The 24963-nt window shown below is 42.5% G+C and overlaps 2 protein-coding genes across 2 annotated transcripts in view; one reads left to right on the plus strand and one right to left on the minus strand.

Annotated features, from left to right (window-relative positions):
* The window catches only part of slc30a7 (solute carrier family 30 member 7), a 54238-nt gene extending 42255 nt beyond the window's left edge, over nt 1-11983 (plus strand). Inside the window, exons 9-11 of the mRNA XM_055941034.1 lie at nt 10157-10247; nt 10341-10490; nt 10907-11983. Coding sequence (XP_055797009.1) covers nt 10157-10247; nt 10341-10490; nt 10907-10954 — 289 coding nt within the window. The 3' untranslated portion in view covers nt 10955-11983. The remainder of the gene's footprint in view (nt 1-10156; nt 10248-10340; nt 10491-10906) is intronic.
* A 1101-nt stretch (nt 11984-13084) lies between these two features.
* dph5 (diphthamide biosynthesis 5) lies at nt 13085-24522 on the minus strand. The gene is given in 5 exon segments (XM_055939324.1): nt 13085-13212; nt 18405-18525; nt 19976-20082; nt 23614-23734; nt 24403-24522. Coding segments are annotated over 5 exon segments (597 nt in total).
* Nucleotides 24523-24963: the final 441 nt, after the last annotated feature.

Genomic DNA, 24963 nt, shown 5'->3' on the forward strand with positions numbered 1-24963 from the left:
AAAGTAGGTGTGAATAAATTAGCACGGGCTATGTAAATACAAGCACTAGTCAAGGCCTTTGGGGATGGTGATTTGGCTCTGAAATTATATGGATGACTATGGCCCTATTCCAACTAAGAGATGGAGATTCTGAGGAGCGGAGTGGCGAAAGTGATGTCTACTTTTCAATTCACATTACATCCTTGCCTTTTGTTGTGACTGGCAATGCGACGTTCTTGGTCTGCAGCTCAAATTGACCGTGAATATCACAGTTTACTGGCCACTAGCCAGTAGACACAAACCTATTTAACAATCAGAGCAAATTTTCTTCTAAAACCAGGGTTGGGGAGTAACGGATTACATGTAAGGGATTACAAAAACCCGGTAACTGTAATCCGTTACGTTACCAGCAAAAATATTGTAATCAGATTACAGATACTTTTGAAAACTTGATGTTTACTTTGAGGATTACTTTTAAATTCAAAGGATAATTGACACTTCTCTGTTTTCTCAATGACGTTCAAATCGTCACTGGAAAAAAGGCGCAAGTTTAAATTTGTACAACGTGGCAAGTCTAACCATAAATCAGAGACCACTATGATGGCACACCAAATGTTTTTGATGGATTGGAGGAAGAGGCTTTTGTAGGCTATGTCTTCCAATGGTGTGACTGCTGTCGGCACCCAAAGATTTTCCAACTTGAAAAAACCACTTGCAGGTAAGGATGACAGTAGTGATGTAGTCTACGGTGATACGGATATCACTTATTATTGATATCTACTTAGCGCATTGATGTGAATAACACTGCTGCTCTCTGAGCTATTTGCGCCTTACGGATTGTTGTTGTGGATGGTTGTTCACAAATCTAAATGTGTATTTGAACCCAATAACGGTTGAATTCAATTAGTTTTAAGCTGCCAATCAATCATTGTTTTTGAAACCAGTGGACAAGACGGTGACAAATGTGCTATTGCAACAGCTGCGTAGGGCGGATCCCAGCCTATGAAATAAAAGTGGGGGTTTTATTACTCAATCTAAATCATGCTGATTTTATTTTTTATCCATAGGCCTAATGGGCACATGCTCAAATTCAAACACTTTTTGTAGACGTAAAGGGGCAATCTTTGGGGCGGCAGGAAGCCTAGTGGTTAGAGCGTTGGGCCAGTAACCGAAAGGTTGCTAGATTGAATCCCCTGCAACCAAACCTTATTAGCAACACTCTTGAATAATGCAACAATCCACAAGCATGTGCAGACAAAGGGTTTTTCTAGTCCGTAAACATTACGTTAGTTGACAATATACAGCTAACTAACATTAACAACATGCTTCATGATTAAGTAACGCTAGCATATCAATAATGAACGTTAACACCTCCCATAAGAATATAAAAGTGCAGTAACGTTATCATACAGTGTCATTGTTCCCTGGGCGCCGGAGACGTGGATGTAGATTACGGCAGCCCCCCGCACCTCTTAGATTCAGAGGGGTTGGGTTAATTGCGGAAGACGCATTTCAGTTGAATACATTCATTTGGACAACTGACTGACTAAGCAATATAATTTCTGCATCCTTTCAAACGTGTTGGCTGTAGCTGAATGCCTATGTTTAGCTGAACCATAGCTATATAGATCAAATGAAGCCTTAGAGCGACTATCAAACCAGGCTTTGTTTTATCAACATGGAAGTCATTGAGGTAAAAGCAAATTGTGACTGAAAATGTTGATCATTCCCTGGGGAGTTGCTTCTTGCCTGGATCGTGGCGGTGGCTCAGTGCAGTCAATCATTTTTATTTGTTTTGAAATTGAAAGTAATTTGTTTTTTTAATGGAAAATGGTAATCCATTTTTACTGTAAAGGTCTTTTTACATAGTCTTTAAACGAACCGATCTCAGTTCTCTTTAAAGTGTGGGGGGGGGGGAATATATATATACAAAAAAGCCAAATAACTCGGTTCTCTTTGTCTTCACACTGCCCTTGCCTTTGAATGAGGACTCAACTCTCTTGCCAGTTCACTTCACCTATTTTGTTGTCCGAGTCCTCTTCTGCGTTCACATTGCTATGTTTAGAAAGGAACCAAGCTCTTATTTTTATTTTTACATTCACTCAATGCACTCTGGGTTTTTACCAAGTGCAGGACAAGCCATTCCATCACAACGTGTTATTGGACAGCTAGATATACCGACTTACATTTTGGAAGCAAATAGATTGCATTTAGCTAAATACAAATTTTATTTTTGATTTTATCACATGCTGAATACAACTGGTGTAGACTTTACAGTGAAATACTTGCTTACGAACCTATCCCAACGATGCAGTTAAATTATAATATAAAATAGTAACTCATTCTCAACTCATTCTGATTGCTTCTATTTTTGTTTCATCAGACCAGAGGACATTTCTCCAAAAGTACGATCTTTGTCCCCATGTGCAGTTGCAAACCATAGTCTTGCTTTTTTTATGGCGGATTTGGAGCAGTGGCTTCTTCCTTGCTGAGCGGACTTTCAGGTTATGTCGATATAGGACTTGTTTTACTGTGGATGTAGATTATTTTGTATCCGTTTCCTCCAGCATCTTCACAAGATCCTTTGCTGTTGTTCTGGGATTGATTTGCACTTTTCGCACCACAGTACATTCATCTCTAGGAGACAGAACGCGCCTCCTTCCTGAGCGGTATGACGGCTGCGGGGTCCCATGGTGTTTATACTTGCGTACTATTGTTTGTACAGATGAACGTGGTACCTTCAGGCGTTTGGAAATTGCTCCCAAGGATGAACCAGACTTGTGGCAGTCTACCATTTAGGTCTTGGCTGATTTCTGTTGATTTTCCCATGATGTCAAGCAAAGAGGCACTGTTTGAAGGTAGGCCTTGAAATGCATCCACAGGTACACTTCCAATTGACTCAAATGATGTCAATTAGCCTATCAGAAGCTTCTAAAGCCACAACATAATTTTCTTCAATTTCCCAAGCTGTTTAAAGGCACAGTCAATTTAGTGTAAACTTCTTTTTGTAAACTTCTAACCCACTGGAATTGTGATACAGTGACTTGTAAGTGAAATAATCTGTCTGTAAACAATTGTTGGAAAAATTACTTGTCATGCACAAAGTAGATCTCCTAACCGACTTCCCAAAACAATAGTTTGTTAACAAGAAATGTGTGGACTCCAACCTAAGTGTATGTAAACTTCCGACTTCAACTGTATGAGGTACTTGAAGTAGATGAAGGCAGGGTAGAGTGACTAGGCATCAGGATAAATAATAATGAGTAAAATAAAGAACAGAGTAGCAACAGCAAATGTGTGTTTGTGTTGTCGTTTCTGTGCATATGTAGTGTTTGAATGTGTGAGGGTTTTGTGTGGGAGTGAGTGCGTATATAAAGTCTAGTGAGTGTGGGCAGGGTCAGTACAAGATAATCATTGCAGATAGTTTGGGTACCATAATTAACTATTTAGCATTCTTATGGCTTGGGAGTAGAAACTGTCTGCCTGTTGGTCCGAGAGCCGATGCTCCGATACCTTTTGCCGGACGGTAGCAGAGTGAGCATTTGGGCCTTCCTCACACCGCCTGATATAGAGGTCCTGGATGATAGGGAGCTCGGCCCCAGTGATGTACTGGGCTGTCCGCACCGCCCTTTGTACGGTGGTGCAATTGCCATATCAAGCGGTGATACAGCCAGTCAAGATGCTCTCAATGGGGCAGTTGCAGAAAGTTTTTGAGAATCTGAAGGCCCATGCCAAATCTTTTAATCCTTCTGAGAGGGAAGAGGTGCTGCCATACCCGTTTCACAACGGTGGGTATGTGTGGACCATGTTAAGTCCTTAGTGTTGTGGATGCCATGGAACTTGAAACTCTCGACCCGCTCCACAACAGCCCCGTCGATGTGTATGGGGGCATGCTTTCCCCTCTTTCTCCTATTGTCCACGATCAGCTCCCCTGCCATACCAAGTGTGAAAACACCCTAAGATTTTTGGCTCAACGAGACATTTGTGTTTACACTGCCCTGCTAAAAGGGGGGCAACTGTCGGGAGAGTGTTGTACCTCCGGAGGTAGCGGTTAAGACGTGACAAGTTCTCAAGTTTACATTCCAGTATTTGTGTAGTCGGGTATTTTTTACAAAAAAATCTAAGTTTGAAGACCCTCTATGGTAATGCTAATTAGAGATTGTGTGCTGAGAGGGATTTGTGTTAGTGTAGCAACTCATTGTCACAGATGTGTTTGGACAGTACATACCCAGGTGCCATACAAAGGTTAATTTGAATGACATGAAGGCCTAACAGGGTTGAGTGGTCGTAAGTAGACTTGAATGGGAGTATATATTGACCCAATTGTTGAAGGCTTAACGAACAAGTCCTTCATAGAAATGGAAAGCATTCTCTAAGATGTGTCACTTCTATACCCACTGTAATGACACAATTAGTCAAAAAGGCCTACTCTTACGTTTTGACCTCTGTTCCATCATTCCCTCTCATGAACTGGACTTGGCAGTAGACATTGTTTTGGCTGGTTATGAATGTGAGATTTCAAGCTGAGGTCGGGTAATGGCCAAGGGAGATATGGAACCCTTCTTCCACATTACTTCTGTGAAAGCCCTTTCTGGTGGTCACATAGGACGCTATGTTTACATTGTTCAATCTTTCATTTTCTTTGTTCCCTCATGTTTTCTTGACTCAATGAGTTAATGCATAATAGCTCTTAAACAACCAGTTTTCACTTATTTTGTAGTTTCTTATAAATGTGCAGTTTTTTTGTTTTAATTTAAAAAAATGGATGACAATGTAGAAGAGCTTCTGCTTCCCCTGTGTCCCTCGCTCCCTCGTTTGGTTACATTAAACATTCTAGTGTAGCCAAGAGTAATAACAGGTTTTCACATGATCCTTTCAATCAGAGGGACTTCTGATAGAAGTGTTGGTCTTGGTTGTGGGGCGGAGATTTCACTAGCATGTCATGCATTGCCATTGGCTCTCCATTTCGGTAATTACAGGTTTCCGAGTTCCTTTTGAATTGTTATTTCGCCTCATCCTCCTCTTTTCGGTAGCTTTGGTCGTGTTCAAGGCCTTGCATCTGAGACTATTTATGTATCCATCTTGCCTTCTCAAAATGGCTGACTTCTCAGCCCACTTTATTCATGGTGTGTCTGTGTCCCTTTTTTTTTTTTTTTTATGTTGTAACGATGAACATATGCTTCCGTTCAGAATGTGTGGATGGAGGTAGGGCTGTTGCGGTGACCGTTTAGGCATGAAGGCAGTCAAATTCATGTGATCGTTTAGTCACGGTAATTAGGCTTCTCCAAGCTCTGATGCTGCTGATGGTCATTAGTAGCCTACCAAACTTGCTAACTGCCTGGTACTCAACACTCTATTGTCCCTCTAACCACTCTGACATCAACTTTAATCATATTAAGCACATTGCTACTCTTTACAACAGGAGTATAGCCTACTTGACTGGCATGGAAATGGGAAAAGCATCCTTCATTTGCTGTTTACAGTGCCTTCAGAAAGTATTCAGACCCCTTGACTTTTCCCACATTTTGTTACGTTTAAGCCTTATTCTAAAATTGATTTAAATAGTTGTTTTCCCTCAATCTACACACACTACCCCATAATGACAAAGCAAAAACAGGTTTTTATTAAAAATAAATTAAAAATAAACATTATTAAATAAACATTACGTTTACATAAGTATTCAGACTCATTACTCAGTACTTTGTTGAAGCACCTTTGGCAGCGATTATAGCATCGAGTCTTCTTGGGTATGACACTACAAGCTTGTCACACCTGTATTTGGGGAGTTTTTCCCATTCTTCTCTGCAGATCTTCTCAAACTCGGTCAGGTTGGATGGGGAGCATTGCTGCACAGCTATTTTCGGGTTTCTCCAGAGATGTTAGATCAGGTTCAAGTCCTGGGTCTGGCTCGGCCACTCAAGGACATTCAGAGACTTGTCCTTGAAGCCACTCCTGCGTTGTCTTGGCTGTGTGCTTAGGGTCGTTGTCCTGTTGGAAGGTGAACCTTATCTACAGTCTGAGGACCTGAGTGCTCGGGAGCAGGTTTTCATCAAGAATCTCTCTGTACTTTGCTCCGTTCATCTTTGCCACGATCCTGACTAGTCTCCCAGTTCCTGCCGCTGAAAAATTCTGATGCTGCCACCACCATGCTTCACCGTAGGGGTGGTGCCAGGTTTCCTCCAGACCTGACGCCTGGCAATCAGGCCAAAGAGTTCCATCTTGAGAATCTTTTGTTTCTCATGGTCTGAGAGTCTTTAGGTGCCGTTTGGCAAACTCTAAGCGGAATGTCATGTGCCTTATACTGAGGACTGGCTTATGTGTCTGGCCACTCTACCATAAAGGCCTGATTGGTGGAGTGTTGCGGAGATGGTTATCTTTCTGGAAGTTTCTCCAATCTCCACAGAGGAACTCTGGAGCTCTGTCAGTGACCATCAGGTTCTTGGTCACATCCTTGACCAAGGCAGTCTCCACCAATTGCTCAGTTTGGCCGGTTGGCCAGCTCTAGGAAGAGTCTTGGTAGTTCCAAACTTCTTCCATTTAAGAATGATGGAGGCCACTGTGTTCTTGGACCTTCAATGCTGCAGAATGTTTTTGGTACCCTTCTGCAGACGTGCCTCGGACAATTCCTTCGAACTCATGGCTTGGTTTTTGCTCTGACATGCACTGTCAACTGTGGGGACCTTATATAGACAGGTGTGTACCTTTCCAAATCATGTCCAATCAATTGAATTTACCACAGGTGGACTCCAAGTTGTAGAAACATCTCAAGGATGAAGAATGGAAACAGGATGTACCTGAGCTCAATTATGAATCTCATAGCAAAGGGTCTGAATACTTATTTACATAAGGTATTTCTGTTTATATATATATATATATATATATATATATATATATATCTAATACATTTGGAAAATGTTCTTAACCTGTTTTCGCTTTGAATTATATGGTATTGTGTGTAGATTGCTTAGGATTTCTAGCAAACATAGCAAAATGTGAAAAAAGTCAAGGGGTCTGAATACTTTCCGAAGGCACCAAGTGCCTAGATGCCATGTATCCCCCCCGTTTCAAGCCAATTAAGCATATAGGAGTACCTATTACTTTAACCGCTCAACACAGAATAGCCGCATGTGCACACTCCCTCAAATCGTTTGGAGAAAATAGCCTTTCAATTGTGTTCTCCATACTATAAAATATGCAGTGGAATTCTAAGAAAATATTGTCTGCTAATTGAACTAGTGTCGCCCACAGCCATATGGCATAGCCAGATCAGGACCTAACATAAGGACAACACAGAGTATGCTATTCTGGTCTTCTGAAATAGACTATTTTCTTCATATCATGCTTCTTTAGACCTGTCTAAAATAAATAATGGATTTATTGTGAAGGTGTAGGCTATATTAAATATAACATTTACATTATTATTTTTTTTTTTTTAAGTCTAAATCCAAAGTTGCATCAGTGGCTTGTAGGCTGTGTGGATGCCAGGAGAAGCTAAATGTTTTAAGTCTGTTAAAAGGGCTATATGAATTATTATGATATTATTATGATTAAGCTTCGCTATGTGGGCCTCTGGTGACTCAGTCCATGATGTTGCCGCTACTCTGCTACACAGGAAGGCTTGGAACAATAGTATGATGTCAGAGCACAATCTCCTCGTGCTGGGAGCTTTCCTGTTTTCAGATGATTGTCCAGAGTATTGGCAAACATGGAGGCAGCTGAGTAGGTCATAAATGTCACTTTACATCACCATTTGTAATTTAGCAGACATTAAGCACAAAGGGCTTACAGAAAGTTATGAATTTATGATTGAAGAGCATGGTACTTCTGGAAAACAGAATAAATATTTCTACATGACTTACTTTCTTGAATGAAATCATGAGGCGAAACAAGAAGAGACAAGCTCCTGACTACGAAAATAATGACTTTTCAAGCAATACATTATGGCCTTAATACACTGAGGTTATTGGCTTCTTCCCCAGTAGCATACATGGTTCAGTACAACACGCATATTACACAAACCTCTTGTGTTTTCTGAATTGTTAAGTGTGGTACCACAGTTTACTGGCCAGCTTTGCTGAGCAGTCAGGAAATGGATGGATCACTAAAAGGCTCCTCATTACTGTTAATGTCAGATTGGCGAAAATAAAAGCTTCTGTAATGGCTGCCCATACTTCCATTACTTCCATTTACATTACTTCGTAATCGTAACTTCTCTATTACCGAGCAAGCTATTATTCTAAAAGTACAGTACAGAGACGTGAACAAACTTTTAGTGTATTAATTTAGCTGCAATTCAAGGACATTTAGTCAATTATTGTATGGCTTTTACAAGTTATTACAAAATGACACTGAAAATAAAAATGTCATGGCTGTTATTACAATTATTGTTCTACTTATTCTGTTTTGCTTCAGACTCTAGTGCAGTAATCTGTTTGCAGAGTGAAGTTGTTCCTGACTTCAAATTTGCTCAAAGGTTCTCTTTTCTCATCACCCATATTCGGTTTCATAATTACATGGTGGATTGTAGGGTAGAGAGATGTTTGCTACATTTGGACCAGACCCGTATGACTCATCAAAGGCGAAGCTAAAGAATGTACAATAGCCTAGCAACAAGCAGGCTCAAACACTGGTACATTCTTATTTATAAGGCCATTTTATCTATCCTCCTAGCTCGAACTGAAAACACACACAAAAGGTCAGATCTCAATCTTGTTTTATGCTAACAGTCCCGAAAATTAGAACCAAGCATGGAAAAAGGTCCTTTCATTACTCAGCTCCCTGGTCTTGGAATTCCCTCCAAACCAACCAAAACTACAGGACCTGGTGTCCCTGGAGGAGTTCAAAGTACAAATTGATAGTTTGAGACATGTAGTTGTCACCCGATGTCACTAGTTTGTGTTGCCTTATGTATGGAAGCATGTTTTACTTCACACACACTGTTTGTACGGTAGTGCAAGGAAGACTGTAGACGTGGAGGAAGGGCAACATTTCTTTTGCCTATGTTGGCAAGGATTATTTGGGGTGTAGGGGGGGATTCTGCGATGATGGGGGGGGTGTGGTTTTGGGGACAGGGAAAGACGCCAAACCCTCTAATGGCTCACATATGCTGTGGTGGTCGGCCTTGTGGCTTTGGAATACGGGTCTGGTGGTACGTGCCATGGCAGATGTGCTCTTTGAAACTATGGGCGCAAGATTGTTGAGAGGAGACAAAAGAAAGGAGCAAGAGTGGCTGGCATGGCATCCAGCCTCATGAAGGCACTGTCCAGCCTCATGAAGGCACTGTCCAGCCTCATGAAGGCACTGTCCAGCCTCATGAAGGCACTGTCCAGCCTCATGAAGGCACTGTCCAGCCTCATGAAGGCACTGTCCAGCCTCATGAAGGCACTGTCCAGCCTCATGAAGGCACTGTCCAGCCTCATGAAGGCACTGTCCAGCCTCATGAAGGCACTGTCCAGCCTCATGAAGGCACTGTCCAGCCTCATGAAGGCACTGTCCAGCCTCATGAAGGCACTGTTCAACTATGCGAGTAGTTTCGACTGCAGCCGGCTTGGTCTGCAAAGCACTTCTCCTGCTCTCTGAAAGCAGCTTCTGTGACTTCAAACTCTGCAAGGTATGGCTAGGTGGTTTGATGGCAAAACATCCCTATTTGACCTAGGCCTGCCATTTGTGAGGAATTCCAGATAATTGAGAGGTTTATGTTGGAACGAAGAGACTTGGGGGCTCTATTCATTCTGGAAAGCTGAATCGTTACAGATTCCGCGATTAGAAATGGGAAGGGAATTTCCGACAGCCTTCATATGCAGCATTTACCATTATTGCGGTCTCTGCTAGAGCAGGAACATCGGCGTTAAATTTAAACCACAATGTAAAGCTGAACTTGCGAGATGGGGCTTGAATAGAGCCCTAGAGCAGAAATATTACCCATGTTTCCACTAATTAAAATAGCATTTGTCAATCCTGTGTTATGGGTCCTTACCTACCTGCCTGACCTCGCCGAGCAAGCTCTGTCATTTCCCAGGGTTCATGTTGGTCAGCTTGACTCCTGCCCCAGTGGCACGATATCACTTTGGCATGCCTTGGCCCTGGGCCTGCCAGGTTAATGAGTGTTAACAGGAAAGTGTAGAGTTGGGGTAAATAAGTCACTCTGAACTTTTATTTCATCCTTTCCCTCTGCCAGTGTGGTGCCCTTGCTCAGGGAGTCCATTGGGATTCTGATGCAGCGAACTCCGCCTTCTCTGGACAACGCCCTGCCAGAGTGCTACCAGAGGGTAAGTGCTGCACAACCATGCCTCAACCATACCCTCACATCAAAGCTGAAAACATGGTGAGAAATGGTACTATAAATCTGTGTGTGTTTGCAGGTGCAGCAGTTACAGGGTGTGTACAACCTGCAGGAGCCTCACTTCTGGACCCTATGCACAGATGTCTACATCGGCACACTCAAGCTGCTAATCGCACCCGATGCTGATGGCAAATGGATTCTTAGCCAAACACACAACATTTTCACACAGGTAGGAACGGAAGCCATCCCTTTGTAATTTAACACACATGGCCATTCTCCTACAAGTACACACACTGATTAGCCAGCAGCAGATAGGAAACCACAAAATCACTGGTAACATTTGAAAACAACAGTCAACTGGTCAGCAGACAAAATGAAGTTGCTCCTTGGTTTATGGGCAGATGATCAGTCTATTCAAGTCCAGGTGGAAGGTGTGAAACAAAGATGTAGCAGCCGAGTTCGACAAGCTGGGTATTAAGAGCTCTGCCATGACCACTATACTGTCTTATTTACATTAGAATGACATTACACCTGTACTAGGTAATGATGGGCCACAAATGTCAGCGACGTGAAAGGAAAAAATCTTCACTGTGACGGATGTTGATGCAAAGCTTGACAGTTTGTCTCAATTGTACATATCCACAGGCTGGAATACGGCAACTGTATGTCCAGATTGAAGTGGCAGCGATGTAGGGGGACTCGTTCCTCTATGTCCCCGGGGGTCGTGGGACCAAAGCCCTCTGTGCTGCTGTTGGGGTTCCTCCCCACCATGTTCCCCCCGCATCTCTCTGGGTCTCAAAGTTTACATCCCAAACCAAGGACCAAGACCGAAGCAGCTATAGGACAAGTACACTGACTTTTGGGAGGAGAAAAAAAAAACGATGGAAACCAAAACTTGCCAATTATGTGACGTCTGCGAGGAAAACAAGAACTTTGCTTCAGACACTGCACATCCACACACACACACTTCTACCCATTCTACTGTTTAGGATGTTTTTTTGTTTTAATAATGTCAGAACTCACGGGCCATACTGTATGTCTTGGTTAGATCCTTTTTCCCATTAAGATGGGGTTTTAATTAATTGAACTATTGTCTGATAGGAGTTTAAGTACACTTCAATGGACATTTTGTGTTAAGCCCTGCAATCATGTAAGATCCATCAATAATCAACGTTTGTACGTCTATCATACCAGTCAGTCCCACATAATTAACTAGGGGGCATATTCCGTTTGGCCATTTAGTTGCACTTTGCACACTTGAGCCATTCAACTGTCATTCTGGGTTTCTTAAGTGCCTTTTGAATCAGATAATGGACAATCAGTCATATCCTCATGTGAGAAGCCATTCGTTTACGTATGTGCGACTGGAATCATCATGTCCTTCAAGACCCGGAGGGAATCAGACAACCGACATGGGTCTTATTCCAACTCTTTGGTTCCATCTTTGATCGAACATCCTTTTTGAGAGTTGTCAGGGTAATATTTCCTGGGAAAGTTGTAAGAATTCCTCTTGACCATGCTTGACATAATTCCCTGGACGGCACACAGCAGCTTTATTTGAACCATGAACAGCTGCTTACCACCTTGTTAAAGGGGATGGTTGAAACGGACATCAAAATGAAGTTAGCCTAAAACCCAGGATTTTATTGTCCTCATTGGTCTTAAGTTTGCAGTTGGCCAGTTCCAATCTTCTTTTGAAATGTAATAAATGATTTTACTGCACATTTTATATTCTTTCTTATTATTTATGTTGCAGGAATGGAGGTTGACATGGGATAATAGTTTAAACTTCACCTTGAAAAGGTTTGGCTAAGCTTGTGTATATCTCAATGTTTGTTTAGTTCCACTGTTAATTGTTACATGTTTGACAGATGTGGTGCATGTCTTTAAACAAGGAAAATGCTCTGTCATCCATGATTTCCTATCTGTAAATAATTACTTTACCAAATCTCATACTCTTAAGGCTGGTTTTACAGACCCAGAAAAAGGTGGCTAGCATTCCAGGTTGTCTTTTTTTGCAGTTGCGCTGTGCAACTCTGATTGCCTAAGAAAATAACAATAGGAAGTAGCAAACACTCGTAACAATTTGATCACCTAAAAGCATTCTCTTTTTAGATAATCTCCATTAAAAAGTGGTTTTAAAGTCCAGGAATTGGCTTAGTCTGGGTAACTGGCCCTAAGATAACTGATTGCATTTGCCTTAGTCTGTGTTGTCATTTTCCAATACAAGACTACAGAACAGCTTCACTTTTTACCAAGACACTGATGTTACTGAGCAGTTGTGTTCCTCCGTGACCTTTTTCTTCATTTCCTCCTCAATCAGGCTAATGACATTTTGACACAATACAGACAACGACCAGCGAGCGTCAAGATAATTTGTTGACCCTGGTTCCAAGGCCATAGTGAGATTAAACTATGGGATACATTGGCGTATTCAGAGTACAATAGCCCTAAAGCAATCACTGGCTCTCCTTATGGCATGTTTGTTAGTCGCTCTGGATAAGAGCGTCTGCTAAATGACTTAAACATGTTGACCCATCACCCTGACCCTACTGCTGCATTTGTGTCGTTCATCTGTTAGGCGAGTCAAGTCAACAACGGTATGGATAAGAGTTGGTGGGTGTATACAACACATGGCTCTAGGTGTAACTGTCTCAGACTGTTTTTGTGGAGAACCTTCAGAGATCCTGAGAGTCAGTTTTGAGATGGGGTGTGTGCATTAGGAGTTGTACGTTGAGCTGTCTGTCATGAGGTCCTGCTGTATGTCGGGGGTGACGGCTGACAGACATAGCGTGTCTACCTCCAGCGGGTGCAGGTGACCCGTCACGATCGTGGAGTGTAGCAGGCCGCCAGGTCACAAGACGCCAGCTGGCAGAGCGTCTCCGTGTGGATGGCCTGGTCCTCGGCTCCCACCCTGGCCAGACCCACGCATATCTTCTCCTCACTAATGGCTAAAGGGAGGGAGCGAGACAATCAGCGGTATTGCTTTTGTGTACATTAAAAGCCCACTACTTCGTTTGAAAAACAATGAAATGGCAGCTCTGGAGTAATGTAAGGCCAATGGGTTCATACTGACCAGACTTACAAGTCACAGGAAGTCGGTGGCACCTTAATTGGGGAGTACGGGCTCATGGTAATGGCTGGAGCGGATTGTTATCAAATACATTGAATACATGGTTTCCATGTGTTTGATGCCATTCCATTCTCTCTGTTCCAGCCATTATTATGAGCCGTCCTCCCCTCTGCAGCTTCCACTGCTATACGTGCTGTGGAGGAGACATCTTGTTCGGAATTTAAAAGCTGCATCTAATTGACAGGTGTAGACAAGACGAGCCCTTTGTAAGCAGTAAAGACATTCACAATGAAGGATAAAAGAAGTACACGGCCTAATGCCAAGCACCCAGTACTGTTCTGTGTAGGTCAAACTGAACATCTCTATTTTATTTCAGCACATTGAAATCTAGCTATTTTTTTTTTGTGCCAGTGCTTCATTCTGGTGCTGGATCAGAACTATATTGAACAAAAATGTAAGGTGTTGGTCCCATGTTTCATGAGCTGAAATAAGAGATACCTGTAATTTTCCATAAGCACAAAATGCTTCTCACATTATGTGCACAAATTTGTTTACATCCCTGTTAGTGAACATTTCTCCTTTGCCAAGATAATCCATCCACCTACCAGGTGTGGCATATCAAGAAGTTGATTAAACTGCATGATCATTACACAGCTGCACTTTGTGCTGGGGACAATAAAAGACCACTCTAAAAATGTCAAGTTGAGGGAGCGCGCAATTGGCATGCTGACTGCAGGAATGTCCACCAGAGCTGTTGCCCAAAAAAATGTATGTTAATTTCTCCACCATAAGCCGCCTCCGTCGTTTCAGAGAATTTGGCAGTGCATCCAACCGGCCTCACAACCGTAGACCATGTGTAACCAATCCAGCCCAGGACTTCCACTTCCGGCTTCTTCACCTGCAGGATCGTCTGAGACTAGTCCCCCGGACAGCTGATAAAACTGAGGATTATTTCTGTCTGTAATAAAGCCCTTTTGAAGGGAAAAACTCATTCTGATTGGTTCTATTTTTGATTCATCAGACCAGAGGGCATTTCTCCAAAAAGTACGATCTTTGTCCCCATGTGCAGTTGCAAACTGTAGTCTTGCTTTTTTTATGGCAGTTTTGGAGCAGTGGCTTCTTCCTTGCTGAGCGGACTTTCAGGTTATGTCGATATAGGACTTGTTTTACTGTGGATATAGATACCTTTGTACCTGTTTCCTCCAGCATCTTCACAAGGTCCTTTGCTGTTGTTCTGGGATTTATTTGCACTTTTCGCACCACAGTACATTAATCTCTAGGAGACAGAATGCGTCTCCTTCCTGAGCAGTATGACGGCTGCACAGTCCCATGGTGTTCATACTTGCGTACTATTGTTTGTACAGATGAACGTGTTACCTTCAGGCATTTGGAAATTGCTCCCAAGGATGAACCAGACTTGTGGAGGTCTACCATTTTTGTTCTTGACTGATTTATTTTTATTTTCCCATGATGTCAAGCAAAGAGGCACTGAGTTTGAAGGTAGGCTTTGAAATACATCCACAGGTAAACCTCCAATTGACTCAAATTATGTCAATTAGCCTATCAGAAGCTTCTAAAGCCATGACATCATTTTCTGTAATTTTCCAAGCTTTTTAAATGCCCAGTCAACTTAGTGTATGTAAACTTCTGACCCACTGGAATTGTGATACAATGAATTATAAGTGAAATCATCTTTCTGTAAACAATTGTTGGAAAAATTTGTTGTGTTATGCACAAAGTAGATCTCCTAACCGACTTGCCAAATCTATAGCTTGTTAACAAGAAAAACGAGTTTTAATGACTCCAACTTAATGACACCAACCTAAGCATTTCACGTTAAAGTCTACACCTGTTGTGTTCGGCGCAGGTAACAAATAATGTTTGATCTGATATATTTGATTTTGTGTGTTTGCGTGTGTGTCTTTCATTTCTACCCACTTTCACCCTTGGGAGGCTGGGACTGAACAAAGCCCTCATATTATGACTGTTTCTGCTCCAAATACAAACAGCCCTTTCCCCCTGTGTGTGCCATCCCTGGGTGCATATTAAGCAGGCCTCAATCACAGTCACAATAGCGGACTGTTTGTTTCTGTAATGGGGAGGCGACTATGAGGCAGATGGCCCGAAAGCTCATCATTTATATTTATTGGAGCGAGCGAAGCGCACACGGGAGAGCCCTATAATTCGAGGTAATGGATGCTGGTTGAAGTGGAGTCTGTGAGTTTAGGGTCACTCCCCTATGTGTCCCCAGCTGCAGAAGGGTGTATGTGTGGGTTTGTATATATGTGAGCTCTCTGGTGTTAACCCCATTGACATTAACCCCATTATTCAATTGTGTAACTGGGGAAGCCTGGCATTAGCAAAGTCACCTCCCCACCCCAAAAGGGTGAACAAGTGCAGAGAACAAAAGCAGAGGCATGCATTACTCTGATTGGGTCATCTATCATGATGACTCCCTCAGACAACATGTACTCCATAATTCTACATGACAAAGGGGGAATCCCCATCACTATAATGGAACTAGCAGGACCATTGTTGATTGTCTTTGTGTAAGCGTCAGTGAAATGTTATGTTTCATATTACCCATCAAAATTATGTATGACTATTATGCTGGTGTGGTTTTGCATTTTCCTGAAAATGTAATGGTGCAAAGGTGACCAGAGAAGGCTGAAAGAGATAGATAATCAGATTGGCCTTGGGCCATTTGACAAGAAGTTGTTCATGGCCAGTTTTAAGGGAAAAAATCAAATGGTCCACATCTGTGGAATGGTTCTTCACCACTTAGAGCCCCCCCAAGTCCATGGAGAACCTGATAAGGTATGTTTTCCTCCTTATCCCTCTCCTGTGCTGGGCTGTCTAAGAGTGAGTAGTCTGATTTATATCTGGTCAGTGTTGTCACCCAGCATGGTTCAAACGGAGCAGCTTTGAGGTTTATTGCAGACGTTCACTTAACATACATACTGTATTGGCAGCTGGAGACGGGCTAGGCCAGTGAGTTATGAAACACTAGCTTGTTTGACTTGGACTCACAATCTGTTATCAGTGTTGGAAAGCCATTTTGTATTTTAATCCCCTGCATGTGCTATCAAAAAAGAAGTATGACTGCTCTCTTCACTTTGTAAATCAACTGTTTTGGACAACAGTTAATCTTATGTCACACTATTGCTTTTCATGTATCATATATCGGTTTGCAGAAAGGTTGTAAACTCCTTGTTCAGTCTATATTTCTCCCAGATTTACTGGTGTAAATATATGTGCATATATATACACACACACTACCGTTCAAAAGTTTGGGGTCACTTAGAAATGTCATTGTTTTTTAAAGAAAAGCAAATTTGTCAATAAAAATAACATCAAATTGATCAGAAACAGAGCGTAGACACTTAATGTTGTAAATTACTATTGCAGCTGGAAACGGCTGATCTTTAATGGAATATCTACATAGGTATACAGAGGCCCATTCTCAGAAACCATCACTCCTGTGTTCCAATGGCACGTTGTATTAGCTAATCCATGTTTAGCATTTTAAAAGGCTTATTGATCATTAGAAAACCCTTTTGTCATTATGTTAGCACAGCTGAAAACTTGTGCTGATTAATGAAGCAATAAAACTGGACTTCTTTAGACTAGTTAAGTATCTGGAGCATCAGCATTTGTGGGTTCGATAACAGGCTCAAAATGGCCAGAAACAAAGATCTTTCTTCTTAAATTCGTCAGTCTATTCTTGTTCTGAGAAATGAAGGCTATTCCATGCGAGAAATTGCCAAGAAACTGAAGATCTCGTACAACGCTGTGTACTAATCCCTTCACAGAACAGCGCAAACTGGCTCTAACCGGAATAGAAAGAGTGGGAAACCCCGGTGCACAACTGAGCAAGAGGCCAAGTACATTAGTGTCAAGTTTGAGAAACAGACGACTCACAAGTCCTCAACTGGCAGCTTCATTAAATAGTACCTGCAAAAACACCAGTCTCAACTGAAAAAGCGTGTGCAAGCAAGGAGACCTACAAACCTGACTCAGTTATACCAGCTCTGTCAGGAGGAATGGATCAAAATTCACTCAACTAATTGTGGGAAGCTTGTGGAAGTCTACCCAAAACGTTTGACCCAAGTTAAACAATTTAAAGGCAATGCTACCAAATACTAATTGAGTGTATGCAAACTTCTGACCCACTGGGAATGCGATGAAAGAAATAAAAGCAGAAATAAATAATTATCTCTACTATTATTCTGACATTTGACATTCTTAAAATAAAGTGGTGATCCTAACTGACCTAAGACAGGGAATTTTTACCAAGATTAAATGTCAGGAATTGTGAAAAACTGAGTTTAAATGTATTTGGCTCAGGTGTATGTAAGCTTCCGACTTCAACTGTATATAGTCCAATGAGTATGTATACATTATATATATATATATATATATATATATATATATATATATATATAGTCTAATGAGTATATATATATAGACTAATGAGTGTGCATATGGTGTGTACATATATAGTCTAGTGAATGTGTGTAGGGTCAGTACAAATAGCCCATCCTTGACGAGGATCGACAAGTTGTGCGTTCCGAGATGCCGATCTTCATACCACTGTTTTATTGAGCCGTTATTTGTCTGTTTGTGGCCACCCTGTTAGCGTGCACAGTTCTTGCCATCCTCCTTCGACCTCTCTCATCAAGGAGTTGTTTTCACCCACAGGGCTGCCGCCGACTGGATATTTTTTGTTTGTCGCACCATTCTCGGTAAACCCTAGACAGTGTCATGCGTGAAATGCCGAGGAGGGCGGCCGATACTGGATCCGGCGCGCCTGGCACCAACCATCATACCATGCTCAAAGTCGCTTAGGTCACTTGTTTTTCCCATTCTAACGTTCAATCAAACAGTAACTGGCTTGCTTTATATAGCAAGCCATGGCCACTTGACTCACTGTCTGTAGGCACGATCTATGAACGGGGTGGTATACCTAAAACTGTCCAGTGAGTGTATGCATACTACTTTGTAACAGATTTTCCACTTTGTAAATCTGGATGTTTGTATTGATAACTTCAAAGAAATTGTAGCACTCACCAATCAGGCATAGTGTGTGCATCCCTAAGTCCCTGTTCTTCTTGATTTCATCATAGAATCTTTCCGGTCTCCAGGTGTCTGTCCAGAACACAATGGACACCGTCTCTCCAAAGTTGTACAGCTGTCCAAAAGAAATGAACACAACATGATTTAAAGCTAGAATCCTTATTTGAAACAATAACAAAGCAGCCACCCCGCCTCTGGTTTGGTAAAAAGCTGAGGGATGGCCCTGGAGAAAGGTAACCACTCAAATTCATAGAAAGAGCCATGGATGACCATATCATGACAATATTTTTTAACCATGTTGAGAATATACCGTTTTGTTTACATTTACATTGTTTACAAACATTGGAGTAAAACAAGCTTCTATTTTGCATTCTGATGGGGTACAATATCATTGGTCAAGAATGGTCAGTTTCTCAAATAAAGAGTTTGTGGATCTGGTTCACTTGTCTGAGAATCAGTGTGTCTCTTAGTGCTCCTGTGAGCTTATCGATTGTGTGTGTGTGTTTTTAACTGACTTTGTTTTTCAGTGTGTGAAAAATCACATGGCAAAGATGTGCAAGCACACAGACCCAAAACATGCACTAGGACCTTACCTAACCCACCCCTTTCCCCAATAAGCTAACACAAGAGCACTGCAGTGCAAGAACAAAACACTGTTGGATAGGGCCGGTCTGATAAGACATATTAAACCGTCATTTTCATAATATATTTCTTACCATTTAAAAAACTGAGTTAGAGAGCAGTTGTAATAGCTAATTTTACCCATCTATTTACCTCTTATTTGAAACCAATGTCAAATTGTTACACTGTTTTACAAAATATGCTAATTCTCCACCCACATATTCCAAGTAATCTGAGCTCAAATTGGTCATTTTTTAACATTTGTTATTAGTAGTATCACGGGGAATACATTTAAAACGGAAAGGTAAATTCTACAGGCAAATATAGTATAGAATAGTACACCCCTCCCCTGAGGGAGATGGTGAAACACAGTAGAAACAGTGTGTGTTCCACAGGCAGGGAAAACACACCAAACCTTGACCCCTTGCGACAGGCATTGGGCACTTCATTAGAAAAGCAAAGTCTCCTTCTCTTCGGTCATTGCTCACTGGCAATGGCTTTGAAATGTCAGATCGCTTCCAATTAGTGCGCCTGATGCGCTCCACTACCCACTAATGAAGACCCTGGCAATTGCCAGCACTGACGTTAGCGACGCTAATCCGTGAGGTACTGGAGAGACACAGCTGGGCTAAGCTAGCAGCCCCCACATCAGAGGCAGGGTGGGACAGCTGGGCAGCTCCCCTGACAGGTCAATGCAGGGCCACATTATGGATGTCCTGGGCTGGCCTGGACATTCAGCGGGATAGGTGCTGCTCTGCCGTCTCAGTTCAAGGATATTCTTTCCCAATGGCATTTATGTTCTTTGATAGCTTTCATGGGACGTTGCTACAGAATGGTTCAGATGAAGGGGCTTAGTAGACCAGATGTAATATGATGGCTCTTTTGACAATGTTTTTGGGGATGTAGTGAGTTTTAGGTTACAACATGTCTTTGAGTGGACGTACCTGGAGGCCACAGCATTCAACTGCGTTCATGGAGGCATTATGGATGACCCTGCATTGTATTCCAGCATTCACTTCTCTCAGGACCATGTCACTGTGGGTGGTGGCGGTAGAACCAAATAAACATTGTGTTACTAAAAACATGGCCTGATGCTGCCTTAGAAACCTGACAACAAAGCAATAAAGTCTACCATTTCACTTTGCTGCTCTATTTCCATTCCAAACTAACTGGCAGTTTGCTACAGTAAGGTTGGTTTTGGATGTACTTTGGGCAGTGAGACTCTTATTGTTCGACTGCTTGATTTATTTATTTCAAAAGCCAAACTTGGCCCAAACAGAATCCTTGGTTTTTAGATGTCATTAACTTTATTAAACCCCAACATTCCTTGGAGCAAATCGTGACCGTGATGGAAAGTGGAGAATTTGCCTGAACCCTCGCTCCCCTCCTCCTGGTCAGTGGTTTTGGAGGGGAAAAGAGCAGAGAAACATTCTGCTGATTTTCACCAGGACGTTGAGTACCATTCAAGTGGCTCTAGCAGATGGGAGTGCAGTACAATGAATCAGTGGATCTTTCCAGAGACTCTGCTGTGTTTACACAGCAGTTAAGTCCAGTTTTGTCCTACTAGTTTCCATAGAACATTTCCCCATTGGCTTAGGGGGAAAATAGCTGCAAAAACACTTTGCTTAATTGTGTGGTGCTCCGTTGAACATCGCAGTCATACCAAACGATTTGTGAGATAGTGTTTTTGTAGCAATTTAAATGAGTTCCGTTTCCATTTGAATGGAAACCAAATGGAAACTGCAGTTGGTAGTCATTGCGGACTGAAACATACCAAGGTCATGAGATGTAAAATATTTGTGGCATGCGATGTTGCTTAAATGATGGCAAGCATCAACTGGAGGTTTAGAGGAAAACCAGTGGTGTGCATCAAAGCAACTTATTTCAACCAGTTTGTAATGATGTTATTTCAACCAGATTCTAACCTGTTTATAAGGAGTTTACTGTATATACTTACTAACGTATGATGGTGAGTGATGTGTGTACAGTATGTGTGATATAACATCTCACAGTAGTCAATCACTGTGTGTCAAGAAGTGTTAGTACATTCATTTCATTAGAGCAGTGTAAACAGGAAAAGTACATTTCAGTCATTTAGAAGATGCTTTTATCCAGAGCAATTTACAGCAAGTGGGAATCAAACCCACAACTCTGGCATTTCAAGCACCATGCTCTACCCACTGAGCCACAAGGGACAATATGTTTGGATGTGTGTAAGTGTTTCTCCACGTCAGTCCGAGGTAAAGATGAATTTATAATGATCAGATGGAGATCTCTCCTTAGCGTAAATACACTGCTCAAAAAAATAAAGGGAACACTTAAACAACACAGTGTAACTCCAAGTCAATCACACTTCTGTGAAATCAAACTGTCCACTTAGGAAGCAACACTGATTGACAATACATTTCACATGCTGTTGTGCAAATGGAATAGACAAAAGGTGGAAATTATAGGCAATTAGCAAGACACCCCCAAAAACGGAGTGATTCTGTAGGTGGTGACCACAGACCACTTCTCAGTTCCTATGCTTCCTGGCTGATGTTTTGATCACTTTTGAATGCTGGCGGTGCTCTCACTCTAGTGGTAGCATGAGACGGAGTCTACAACCCACACAAGTGGCTCAGGTAGTGCAGTTCATCCAGGATGGCACATCAATGCGAGCTGTGGCAAAAAGGTTTGCTGTGTCTGTCAGCGTAGTGTCCAGAGCATGGAGGCGCTACCAGGACACAGGCCAGTACATCAGGAGACGTGGAGGAGGCCGTAGGAGGGCAACAACCCAGCAGCAGGACCGCTACCTCCGTCTTTGTGCAAGGAGGAGCACTGCCAGAGCCCTGCAAAATGACCTCCAGCAGGCCACAAATGTGCATGTGTCTGCTCAAACGGTCAGAAACAGACTCCATGAGGGTGGTATGAGGGCCCGACGTCCACAGGTGGGGGTTGTGCTTACAGCCCAACACCGTGCAGGACGTTTGGCATTTGCCAGAGAACACCAAGATTGGCAAATTCGCCACTGGCGCCCTGTGCTCTTCACAGATGAAAGCAGGTTCACACTGAGCACATGAGCACATGTGACAGACGTGACAGAGTCTGGATACGCCGTGGAGAATGTTCTGCTGCCTGCAACATCCTCCAGCATGACCGGTTTGGCGATGGGTCAGTCATGGTGTGGGGTGGCATTTCTTTGTGGGGCCGCACAGCCCTCCATGTGCTCGCCAGAGGTAGCCTGACTGCCAATAGGTACCGAGATGAGATCCTCAGACCCCTTGTGTGGTAGCATGAGACGGAGTCTACAACCCACACAAGTGGCTCAGGTAGCGCAGCTCATCCAGGATGGCACATCAATATCATCACCATATGCTGACACATGCACATTTGTGGCCTGCTGGAGGTCATTTTGCAGGGCTCTGGCAGTGCACCTCCTTGCACAAAGGCGAAGGTAGCGGTCCTGTGCTAGGTTGTTGCCCTCCTACGGCCTCCTCCACGTCTCCTGATGTACTGGCCTGTCTCCTGGTAGCGCCTCCATGCTCTGGACACTACGCTGACAGACACAGCAAACCTTTTTGCCACAGCTCGCATTGATGTGCCATCCTGGATGAACTGCACTACCTGAGCCACTTGTGTGGGTTGTAGACTCGGTCTCATGCTACCACTAGAGTGAGAGCACCGCCAGCATTCAAAAGTGACCAAAACATCAGCCAGGAAGCATAGGAACTGAGAAGTGGTCTGTGGTCACCACCTGCAGAATCACTCCTTTTTTGGGGGTGTCTTGCTAATTGCCTATAATTTCCACCTTTTGTCTATTCCATTTGCACAACAGCATGTGAAATTTATTGTCAATCAGTGTTGCTTCCTAAGTGGACAGTTTGATTTCACAGAAGTGTGATTGACTTGGAGTTACATTGTGTTGTTTAAGTGTTCCCTTTATTTTTTTGAGCAGTGTATATAGGTCATGACAGGCACATATATAATAAGGTTTGATAGGCACATATACAATAAGTCATGTCATTCCAGTTGACATAAGCCTTTTATATAAAAATAAAAATGTATTTTATGTGTTATGACATTTTAAGATGCGGTTATGACACTAAGCACGTTTCCATCCACAGAATATTCACATGAAAATCTGTCACCAATTGGATGGAAACCTAGCTACTGTTATGGATGCGTCATGATGTTGAACAACACTTCAAGTAAAGTGTTACTGATTTGTTCTGCCCACTGCCAGGGAGACGTGATTTCAAGAACCACAAGATGCATTACACTGATGCTATTCACTACATTGGTGTCCGAAGTAGGATGGTGCCTGTGACATATACATGACGGACTTGGTATATTGAAGTGTGTGGACATGCTCTCCTGCAACAGAGGGGATAGTGTAACAATCCTAGGCTCTTTAAGATCTCCCCCAAGTCGGCTTGACCCTATTGGAGCAGTGGTGAGACAGTTTGCCTAAGGCCAGGGACTGCCATTGTTCACTGCAAGAACTTTTGAAACTAGCCTATAAGTAGTAGTCATGACATAGGTTAATGAACAACTTTTCCAGCATAAAAAGCAAGTCCAGTAATCAATGGCCTCCCTTACACAAATGGATCTCCCACCACAAGAAATTCCACATCACTGACCTCAGACTCTTTCAGGAGCTCATCAGCCTTCTGTTTCACCATGTCCCTGTCGGCCAGTATCAGCTTCCGTCCATAGTCCTCCTAAGGTCAAAGATCCTCACACTCAAAACACACAATGTCTTTGAATTTGCTTGAAAAACAGTGGTGTCATGTTATATGCAATAATGGATTCACTTTATCTGATGGCAACCTTTGTCCCCATTCTGCCAGCTTGAGCTGTTGTTTAGGAAACAAACCGTGTGTGTCTATGAACTATACAATTTGTGACCTTTACTCCATTTTTAAGAAAACACTAGGAGTAGGAACTATCACTGAAGCCACAGTCTGTAAGATTTCCAGCCACTCACTACAATGGTCATTTCAGCTAAAGAAACTTGAATGTAATGTCATACCAGTACTCTTGTTTTGATCTGAAACTAGAAGCAAAGTCAATAACATGCACTACAGAAGGGATTGTACCCTGATGCAGTTATCACCTGCTCTGGACTACATGAGGGCTGACTTCAACATGTACAGGTGATCGAGGGATTGTACCCTGATGCAGTTATCACCTGCTCTGGACTACATGAGGGCTGACATCAACATGTACAGGTGATCGAGGGATTGTACCCTGATGCAGTTATCACCTGCTCTGGACTACATGAGGGCTGACTTCAACATGTACACGTGATCGAGGGATTGTAGCATGCACACAATATCACTGTCAGTCTGTCACCGCATTCACAAGTAGTACATAATATTAACCATACCAGTGCATCTTGGCCAACTGTCAATATGGACGTGTAGGCTTCCTGGTAGACACAAATTCATTGCTTTACAATTTCTAATGCCTTTACGGTGATGTCCTTGGCACCTACTAACCCAAACATTGAATTCTAAATAAATCCCGACACTGTCACCAGCAAAGCACCCCCACACCATAACACCACCTCCTCCATGCTTCACGGTGGGAACCACACATGTGGAGATCATCTGTTCACCTACTCTGCGTCTCACAAAGACACAGCGGTTGGAACAAAAAATCTTGCATTTGGACCAAAGGATAGATTTCCACTCGTCTAATGTCCATTGCTCGTGTTTCTTGGCCCTAGCAAGTATCTTCTTATTGGTGTCCTTTAGTAGTGGTTTCTTTGCAGTAATTTGACTATAGAGTCCTGATTCACACAGTCTCCTCTGAACAGTTGATGTTGAGATGTGTCTGTTACTTGAACTCTGTGAAGCATTTATTTGGGCTGCAATTTCTGAGGTTGATAAGTCTAATGAATTTATCCTCTGCAGCAGAGTTAACTCTGGGTCTTCCTTTCCTGTGG

The sequence above is a fragment of the Salvelinus fontinalis genome, chromosome 12 (genome assembly GCF_029448725.1).
Source record: "Salvelinus fontinalis isolate EN_2023a chromosome 12, ASM2944872v1, whole genome shotgun sequence".
Lineage (NCBI taxonomy): Eukaryota > Metazoa > Chordata > Actinopteri > Salmoniformes > Salmonidae > Salvelinus > Salvelinus fontinalis.